We start from the raw sequence: 10,123 nt of genomic DNA, 5'->3' as shown, positions 1-10,123 counted from the left end.
CTGGTGGTGTCTGTCACTCTGACCACATGGCAAGCTGCCAAATGAAAATCAATCGCTAATTACCATCCTGACATTGCTGGAAACTTTCCTACTTGGAAAACTTAGAACAGTTTTACTGAATGTCAGCAGTTTCAGATTGGCACTTGGATGCCCATATTACCACAGCCAAGGCTATGCACACACTTAGTTTCTGCGATCACCCTGAACCACCGCTTTGTAAAACGTCCAAGCAAGCAATGAATCACACTATCAATCCAATCAATATCCAAGAATCAATGCCATCAGAGCACTTTTCCACTCCCTTGAACACAGACATTTGACTAACAAATGATTTTCTTTAGTTTTTCTGGTGAGTTCAGTAATGAGTTATTTTTTTAAGGCAGGAACAGTATTTTAGTACCCTTTTTTTTTATTTTTGTAGGAAGACAAGAAAGTCATTCTGCTTCTGCTTCTCCCTTTCCCTCTATCATGGGCATACTGGTAGCTTTGACATGTCTCACAGTCCAGGGTCCTCAACACATGTCCCATCCTAAGGATTCGATGACAGTACAAAGCAGTGTGTTCAGAAATACCCATGCTTAGTGTCTTTGGAGAGCAGAAGTTTCTAATCTGTTGGACAGAGGGAAGAGTATGATTCTGCATCTTACGACACAAATATCTAATGAATTGTTCATGTTTGTCTTGGCTAACTGATTAACCGATGTCCAGCATCCTCAGGGGCGTACTGAGCATGGAGGCAAAAGGACACTGTCCCCTCCGTACCTCATTAGTGCCGCCTTGTGCTGCGCACGCTTCGTCTTACGTCGGACTTACTGTGGCCATCATCGCTGCACCTGGGGCTGAGCAGCACCTCTGAGATCTGATCGTCTCTGTTCCAGATTCACCATTCAAGGAAATAAAAAGGCAGCAGACTTTTCAAAACTGACTGCTAAAACAGAAGCAGCAGCATATTTATCTTTAATGGAAGCCTATACTCCCATACCTAGGAAGAAAATGGGTCTGGCTGGATTACACCAAATCCTTCCCTTTGCTTCAAAGCATTCAGCAAGAGTGCGATGACTTATCTCATGAGGCACTACTAGAGAGTAGTAAGAGTCATTTGAAAGACGCTCCAGGAGGCTGTGTTTGAGCTGATGTAACTTCCCTGCTAGGTCATTTCACCTTGAGTGGAATGCAGCTCCGCTCCTCTGGAAGCAGGTGAGATACCTGTGTCTGACTGCATTGGAGCCTCTCTGCAGCCATATGTTCAGCAGGAACCTTGTACCCCTCCAGCTACCGGAGAAGGCCTCTTTGGCCGAGTGCTGTGGGTGCAGCAGCAGTCCCCTACTACAGGCATCCACCGGTGATTCCCATCTGCCATTCAGCTAGCCCCATCTTCTGGTGTGATGGGTGCAACTCCGCACCCCCTTACAGCTGGTCCTTGGAGCCGCCTGGGTGAGACGACTTGCCTCCCATAAAGCAGAAGTGGTTTAGCCACAGTTAGGAAAACATTACATGAAGTTAACAGTTTGTAAGCTATTAACTTTCCTAAGCGCTGTGGAACAGCTGAGATCTCTTCCTTACACCTCTGTCTTTGTGAGACTCATTGCTGTCAGGTTTAAGTATTTTAAGCCTGCCAGGGTAACTGAGCGAAGTTTCCTGATGTGCTGTGTCTGACTCCAAAGCACACGTGTCCTGAAAAGGCAGCTGGCAGGCAAGACTGCACAGGGAACTGTTGAAGGGTTTCCTCAACTGAGACACCGATTTGGGGCTCCTCCACCCAGAGACCAGTTGTTGTGGTACTTAATTATCTCTTTCCCACTGTCAAGTACCATTGGAATTGGACAAAGGACGTAGAACTTAGTGAGGACAGAGAAGAATTTGCAAAAAGAGAGAAACTAAGAGCATAAGTGCATACTGTTTCCTCAGGAAAAATTCTTAAAAGTGAAGTTACAAAGGAGACGGAGCTTTGCTCTCAACTCGCCACTCTGCGAGCTGATGTCAGTTTAAGCTACAGAACAGGTCTAACAGAGCACAAAACTGGGTGAATTGGTACCGCATTAATTTTATTTCTAAGCAAGAGGTAAGACTACACTTTCTTATACACTTAACAGTCTCAAAGCTCACACAACATTTGAGCTTAATGAAGGAGACAGGTCTGCAGGGGCACTTGGCCTGAGGCTCTGGGCAGGAATGTATCAGGTTTGAGATCTCTTCTGAAGCAAGGTGCTTGAAAGACCTGAGCTGTGCGTTACTGTCAAATTTAGGATACAGGAGGGAGGAAGGATTGCGGGTGTAGTATTGGGCAAAACTCTGGTCTTAGCGAGACCTTGGAGAGGTGCCGGGGTGCCTGCGGTAATAAATAGCTGGGCTGAAGGAAGGCTTAAAGTCACATTGCAAGGAGGTGAAAGTGAAGTACTGAGAGCGGTTTGCAGAGCGTGTGGAGCAACTGTGTCTTATGATAAGCTCAAACGCTGCACAGCAGCGCAGATCTGTACAAATGAGACCCTGTGAGATGATTAACTGTGTTTGCACAGGGCCCTGCCTGGTCTCGCACGTCTGGAGGGAGAGCGTTTCCCTAACCCAGCCAGGCCGCTGCTCTCTCCCCCTCCCTCCCACCTGGAGATGGAGACAGCCGACAGCCTCTTCTGCTCCACCTTCAGCTGCTGCCAGTGTCACGCTCCCCCACGCAGCGTACGGACGGGGCAAAGGCAGCCTGCTCCCCTGATCCTGCTAGTGGCTGGGCAGGTGCTGCCCTGCTCTCTGAGAAGAGGCCGGAGAGGGCAGAAAAGGAGATGGGGCTGGGCGGAAGGCTCACAGAAGGGTCCGCCAGTGGGAACTTCTCCAGCTGTTGAAGCTCCCCAAAGTGGCAGCAGCTGGAGGGGATATGACATTTTCCCTCGATGCTGCACTCCCGCCAAACCTTGCTCAAAGGGCACAAGCCGCAGGAGCCTGTCTGGCTGCCGTTTTCTTTCTTTATTGACAGGTACCTAGTCAAGGTCTGCAGAAAAGTGAGGAGGAAGATTTGAGCGCCAACAGAGCCCCCTGCCAATAACCAGGAACCGATGAAAACTCTGAGTAGGAAGGTAATTCACAAACACTTACGCAAGGAGAAGAATGCCATCTAACTGGATCTTCAAAGCAGAATTATATTGCTATATCCCCTACAGCTATCTAGAGGGAATGAAGAGACTATAGGGCTCACGGAGATAAGAGTGAGAGCATCAATATGTTTTATGTTCTTTAGCTGTAGAGATTAATTCCTTGATTAAAGTAAAGACCATGGTTAGGATTCAGAAATCTGAACCTTAGGGAACCATGATTACTGCTGAACGCTCTAGGGCTTGCAGATTTAGGACATCAAGGGGTCTTACATGGGGGCCATACTTTACATTATCTTTCTCTGAAGGCATGGTATTCTGGATGTAATTATGCTGATGCTACAGCTAGCGCCAGGACGGGGAGTTCAAAGCCTGAAGGACCTGGATTATTGCAGGATGTTGTAAGGACTGCAGTTAGGAAGAAAGCTTCTGTCAGTTGGAGCCAGTGCTTTATAAGCTAGAAATCAGCAGTAGGTTGTAAGTAGAGAAACTGTCAGGGTTCAGTTTACAGTAGACTTGGGGATGGCAGCAACCAAGCTTACCACTGGAAGCTGCCTTCACTGCAGGGCTCTGCAGGGCCTGACGAGGTGGGGGTCAAAGCATTCTCTCTTTTCTTGAAAGTAGGAGCCATTTATTACTACTAAGATGAAGGTTAGAATGAGGAGTAGGGTTAGCTGTAGGGTTTGGAACTGTAGATCTTGAAGAACATAAATTGCTGGCAATATTTGAAGAGACCTTATTTTCTGTTCTACTATAGGGCGGGTATGGATATGACCAATGTGCGTGAAGATCCATATTATTTACCACATGCTGCTGCCCAAGAACATTAGGAGACTGGGGTCCATAGGTATTCATAACCAGGTAACAGGGTTATGTTCGGAATCCAAATATTGAGGAACCGGTATTGTTACTGCATGTTGCACAGCCCTCAATATTAGGAATAGGGCTGATGTCAATAAGGGATAGTTATTTATGGTGGGTTTTTTGTTGTTATAGACATGAGGCTTACAGTTATAATTAAGGTAGGAATCGGGGACAGACTTTGGAAATCTAAAGCCTAGATTTCCAGTTGTTACTGAAGTTGCAAAAACTGCAGTGTGCTGGTATCAATAACGATCAACTCTGTCTTTCTATTGAATGTGTGGGTTCTCTAGTTAGGAGTATGGATATTGGATGAACGGATTTTTTTTGCAAGGCCTGCAGAGCTAGGAAGGGTACTGGTGTCAACATTCACAAATACCTGTATTTTTCTGTTCTGGTATAGGAACAGGACCTTAGTTTTATCTTCAAATACTGTAAGGGTGAGAGAGAAGATGAGGTTAGAATTTGGAGTTCAAAGAATCAGACTGAGTTTGCTGCTTGATATACAAACGTAAGAAAAGGGCTGATGTTAGTGGCCTACACTCTTCTGTTCGCTTCTGCTGTGTGGATTAATTCGTGGGATACAAGAAAAGGCTGGTGGCTGGCTGGGAATTGAAAGTTCGAGGAGCTGTGTTTATGGTCTGTTTTGATGAAGTTTGGGACCTTCCTTATAGTTATGGGTATCGTTAAGGTAAAGTTTCAGAATCTGTTGTGTTCTGAGACAGTTTTACTCCTGAAGCTGAACTTCCCATTGAAGGAGGATGAGCACTAGCACTAAGCTAGCGTCTTGCATTCCACTACGGGACTAGTCCCCTTCATAGAGCTACTCTTAGGGCCCATTAAGTAAGGCTCCATGCTAGTGTTGGAGTTAAGATTAGAAAATGTAAGACTACATCTGTGTCAGTCAATAAAATGGGGTCAGGGACCTCTCCCATGCCAGACGGCACGGTCTTGTCCTGTCCACATTACATTGTACTTAACTGAGGTCGTCTCAGGGGCCCATGGCATCACCCGTGGTCTTTCAAAGGTGGTTTTTTTTGTCTAGAGACACTGAATCAAAAATTGTGATTTAGCACCTGTAATAATACAAGGGCTGTGTCGCAGCCCATTAAACTGGTGTTTTCATACTCCGAGGCTGAGATGGTACAATGCATGTCCTAGGCTGTTGCACGAGGAGTGGTTGTGTACTGAAGTGTTTGAGGGTGCAAAACCTATTGCAGTAAAGCTGGAGGACTATGGAGGGGGACAAACTGGTGTAGTTTCATCCATTCTGCCTAAGGGGAATAATCCTTTGCTCTTACTGCCTCAAAATCATGCCTGACCAGTGGGTATTCACTGAGGCCAAAATCATGCCAGGGAGTCACCACTAACAATAGAGCCAATTCAGCAGGTGCAGGGTTCAAACTCACTCCCTGGCTCTATTTTTTTTGGCAGGACCGCATAGCCTGGGTGTGGATGCTGCAGCCCCACAGCCTTAAGCAACAGCTTGGTGTGAACAGGGAAAATGTTCTTCCCCTTTATAAAACCATTGGAGTCCTTCCTGTGGTTATGGTAAAGGCTAAGGTTTGAGGTGCTGCTAGCACTTGGAAATCTAAAGCTAGAAGAACTGAAGTTACTGCTGTCTTCTTCTGAGTAGACAGCCTGATGCAGATGGGAGCCAATTCTTTGTGTGGTCTTTTCCCGTACACAGAGGTTCCTTGGTTTAAATTAAGGTGACGTTAAGGCTTTGAGATCTAGGAGTTTTAGGAACTGAGTTTAATGCTAAATGCCAAAAGACCTACTTGTGCCAGGAGGTATCACTGTTGCAATTTTCTTTCTACAGGTCAATTCCTCAGTTGTATGTCAGGTTAGGGTGAGAGTTTAAGAATTGAAACTTGAAGAATCAAACGTGCTGTTGAATATTGCTGGGAACACGGACCCAAGAAGAGCTCTGCTCTTCCTAGGTGCCAGTGCTGTATGTTCTTTTCTACAATAGGCTCAAACATGTCCTTGGCCTTAAGGTTAGCATTTGAGAATCCCAAGTTTCAAAAGTCCAGTATATTTGCTGGATGGTCTGGGGCTTCAGGGTAAATAAAGAGATCTGATAGCAATATTCACTAGTCCCCTTTACGCTTCTGAGGGCATTGTTGGATCTCCTTGGTATAATTATAACTGCATTTAATATCAGGGTTAAAGTCGCTGTTATGTCATGGAAATCAAAAGGTTCCAGAGCGCAGCTGGACACTGTGTGGTCCACGGTGTCAGGAAGGCTGATGTCTGCAGTGGACGGTGCCTCTCTTCTCCTGCAAGTAGAGATGAGTCCCTTCAACACAATTAGGTAAGGGCGTGGTTTGGTAATCTAAGGTTTCCAGAGCCCAGTTTCAACTTGAACACAGTAGGGTCTGCAAAGTTTGGAAAAAGGACAGTGGGAAGTGCAACAAACACTCTTTTTGTTTTTCTTCTTTCTTTTCACTGCAGTAACAGTTTTGGTGTTGTAAGATTACTTGAGAGCTGATATTAAAGTTAGTCTTTGGGAATCTAAATCTTGAGAATACTGGGGAATTTCTGAATTTTGGAGAGCCTGCAGAATTGTGAAGAGACCTGATGCCTATATGGTCCGATTGTACACAAAAGGAGCATGTTACAGTGTAGGAGAAGAAGCCCTACAGTTTTATTGTGCAGTGTACTAGGGCATCTGCTAGAATCCTGCACATCCACTCTAGTGAGCGAGCGGCTGTGTGGTGCTTAGTTGCTGGCTGGGGTTAAACCGCAACACCCCACTAATTTGTACCCTCTCCTCCTGCAAAGACAGGACAGAATTTAACTGCAGCAGTCCTATTAAGTGAATAGAGTATCTAACTTCTATGCATTGAAAGATTCAATGGGTTATTTTACTTTCATTTTTGTATCAACGCTGTAAATATATGCATACTGAAGGAATGCAACAAGTACTTTTTCAGTAAGAAAGGGGCAGAACATACATTTTCACTGTCAGAGTTGTTTTTATATAAACACTAACCTTAGTGACAGTCTTGTGGAACAGCGTGTTGTGACTGATTCGTAGCTGTCCTCGTGCGCCACCACACACACATGCAGGCAGCATGCTCCCACTTGCACGTCTCTTAAAAGCTTTCCAACCTGCCCGTCTCTTTTCAGTAGACCGTGCTTTCAGTACAGTGTCAAAAACGACAAATCGTTTTCATTGTAAGATTCTTTGAAACAGTCTTAACTGAAAAAAACACACTGATTTCATGTAAGTTTGGCACGATGTGAGCTAAGAGGTCAGGTCTACAGTAATCAAAATAATATAAAAAAGTGATACGGTGGCAAATGTTTTGTATATGCCTACAACCAGAATGGAAGCTATAAATGTCAACCAGTAATGTTTTTGTGAAAAGGGCTTTTAAAAAATAATAATTACCTTTATTTCTGCATAAATTCCCTTTTTCCCAGGCACTTGCCTGGGACACAAGATGAGGAGAAATGCTGGTGTTCTCTTTCTGTATAGATACAAATGAGTAGCAAAGCAGTGGGTCATACTCACTAGGGGAAGCTTGACCCTGTGGTCTGTTGCTGTCCTCAGCCCAAGAGAGCCTGATGCCCTGGTGCTATGCATCTTAGAAAATATTAGTTGCTTACTCGTTAGGAGGGAATGTAAAGGCCATCTTTTCTCACTGGAAGTTACCATTTTATTCCATAGGAGAGATGTTTTGCTGCTGTTGTTAATTAGTATGATAGACAGTTTAGAGTACTTTCAAGTGTGTGTGCATGCATGCTTCCCTACCAAAAGCCTTTGGGCTCGAAGAGAGCAATCTACGGGTGGTAATGTAAGTGCGCACCCCAGGGTCCTCTCCCTCAGTCACCTGCATTCACCGATTTCCATACATCTTATCTTTATGGGCTATCAGGGAAGCTGCAAGTAGCAGAAGTTGATCTGCAAAAGAAGACGAGGCTGAAATACCACCGCTTTCGTGAACTCCTCCCCACGATCACAGGCATCCTCGAGTAACTGACGGTGCGGCTGATGGGAGGGGTGTTAGGGATCAATGCCTATTACACGGCGTAGCTCTCCAAAGAACAAATCGCCATTTTTAACAGACAGTGTGGTACAAGCAAATCTTTTTTCCTCCTTTCTGGATGCATTAAAAAAGGTAAAGACATTCGTATGGCCATATATCCATCATCACCCGGAAATTCGAAGTCCCCATTCTAAGCCAGTTCCAGTATGAATATATTAGACGGCACTGCCTCTCTTAGTGTGTCAGCTGCAGTCATTTTTTAACGACGGGCCACTAAAGACAATTCCCTTTTCCTCACGGCTACAGAATATTCACCAAGGCGCATCCGTCATGTGCACAGACGTTTCAGCCACGCAGGCTGACAACACCGCATCCGCCGGTAGCCCCGCATTTCATTAGGCGCTGACGGTGCCGCCTCACCTGCGCTAAGGCTCCCTCCCTTCTCCTCCTCCTCCTCCTCCTCCTCCCCCTTGTCTCTTCACCGCCGGGTGTCCCTCCGGGGGGCACCGACCCTCCCGCGCCCCACAACCCCCTGCCGGCAGCCCCGAGGACCCGCCGCCGCACCCCGCCGCCGGCCCCTCCTCCCTCGGCCGCCGCCGCTCCCCCGCCCCGCGGCAACCGGGCACAGGTGAGCGGCAGCCGCCCCGGCCCCGGGGCCGGCCGGGCCGCCGCCCCGCCCACGGGGACGAGCCGCGGGGCTGGCCGCCACCTGCCGCCGCGCCGCACAGCCCAGCCCGGCCCGGTCGCCGCCCTCTTCCCTGCCGCGGCGATGGAGTCGTAGGGGCGTGCGGAGGGAGAAGCGGTCGCGCTTCCCCGAGGGAGAAGGAGAGCGCTCCCGCAGCGGGCGGGCGGGCGGGCGGCCCGCAGGTCAGTGTCGCCTCCCCTACCTGTTGCGCCGGGAGCCGGCGGGAGGGAGGGAGGGGGGGGGGGGGTGGGGAGCGAGCGGCGGCCCATCGCAGGAGCCCGCAGGAGGTCGGCGGGCTCCCGGCCCCGTCCCGCGGGGAAACAGCAGCCCCGAGGTACCGGGCCTCGGGGTCCGCTTCTGGGCTGGGGGGCGGCGAGCGCGGGGAGCGGGTCCCGCGGCTCAGCTCCGGGGCGTTATCTACCTCCAACTCTGTCCGCCGCGCAGGGGAAGGCGCGGTGGCGTTTCAGAGCCTGTCACCGGGGCTCGGCCGGCCGGGGGCGAAGCGCAAAATCCTCCCCCCGCGCCCACCCGGCTGCCTGTCCCCTGCTCGGCAGCTCCCGGGGCGAAGGGCAGACCTCCCCAGCAGCGCCGGGAGGGCTGCCTGCCTCCTCTGTGCCGGGCAAGAGGGGTCCCCGCCGCCTTCCGCTGAGACCCGGCGCCGGCCCGAGCGGCGGGGGGGCCCCGGCGGGCGGGGTGGCGGCGTGCCCGGCTGCCAGCCTGCCCTCGCTCTCTTCCCCCACCCTCCCTCCGCAGGAGCCCGAGATGGCGGACAGCGCCGCGGCCACCGCCGCCCCCCGCGCCGGCGTGAAGGGCAGCTCGGCGGGGCCCTGGTGGAAGTCGCTGACCAGCAAGAAGAAGCACAAGGAAGCGCCGGCCGCCCCGCCGCCCCCCGCCGCCGCTGCCAGCGAGGCCCCCGCAGCCCCCTCCAGCCCCGGCGGCCGGGAGGAGCAGCCGCCCCCCTTCGGCGGCGGCGAGGCCGCGGGGGCGGGCGGCGGCGGCGGCAACCGCCGGAGCCTCCGCGTCTCCCACTCGGGCCGCTTCAAGGAGAGGCGGAAGGTGCGCACCTCGCTGCTGGCCGACAGCCCCGAGGTCTTCGACGGCGGCGGCGCCCCGGGCCGTGCCGCCCAAGGGGGCGAGTAGCCCAGGAGGCCTTCGCCGCCCCCGCCCCCCCCCCCCCCCTCGGAGCCGCGGCCCTGTGAGGAGCCGCCACTGGACGGGTGGCCGGCGCACCGGTGGGACGGGTGGCCAGAGCCCGCGGCTGCCCCCCGGCTGGGCTCGGCCTGGCTTGGCCCCGTGGGTGAGGCGGAGGAGCGTGGCAGCGGCCTCCCCAGCCCTGACCGGACGCCGCGGGGAGCCCAGCACCTCCGCCGGACGAGCGAACCGCGTGCTGCGTACACGAACGCCGCCGAGACCCGACCCCCGGATGACGGGACGATGCGATTGTCTTAACAAAATAACACCAATAAACACCCCACTCCCTGTACTGTGGTGAGCGGACT

At 51.1% G+C, this 10,123-nt stretch overlaps 1 protein-coding gene across 2 annotated transcripts; it reads left to right on the top strand.

Moving 5' to 3' along the window:
- The first annotated feature begins 8,684 nt into the window (after positions 1 to 8,684).
- On the top strand, positions 8,685 to 9,793 carry PRR15 (proline rich 15). 2 transcript variants are annotated; one of them, XM_049798740.1, is made up of 2 exons: positions 8,685 to 8,806; positions 9,378 to 9,793. In XM_049798740.1, the coding sequence occupies exon 2, from the start codon at positions 9,387 to 9,389 to the stop codon at positions 9,762 to 9,764; it is 378 nt and encodes a 125-aa protein (XP_049654697.1). In that variant the 5' UTR covers positions 8,685 to 8,806; positions 9,378 to 9,386; the 3' UTR covers positions 9,765 to 9,793. The 2 variants fall into 2 exon arrangements, with proteins under 2 accessions (XP_049654697.1, XP_049654698.1); XM_049798741.1 differs by lacking the exon at positions 8,685 to 8,806 and adding an exon at positions 8,865 to 8,958.
- Positions 9,794 to 10,123: the final 330 nt, after the last annotated feature.

Source organism: Accipiter gentilis, chromosome 4, assembly GCF_929443795.1.
Source record: "Accipiter gentilis chromosome 4, bAccGen1.1, whole genome shotgun sequence".
In the NCBI taxonomy this organism is placed as follows: Eukaryota; Metazoa; Chordata; class Aves; order Accipitriformes; family Accipitridae; genus Astur; species Astur gentilis.
Note: the sequence above shows the minus strand (reverse complement) of the source record. Positions and strands in the feature narration are given on the sequence as shown.

Bases quoted from the DNA above. Each gene is read 5' to 3' on its own strand.
- PRR15 (XM_049798740.1), top strand. From the start codon at position 9,387: ATGGCGGACAGCGCCGCGGCCACCGCCGCCCCCCGCGCCGGCGTGAAG.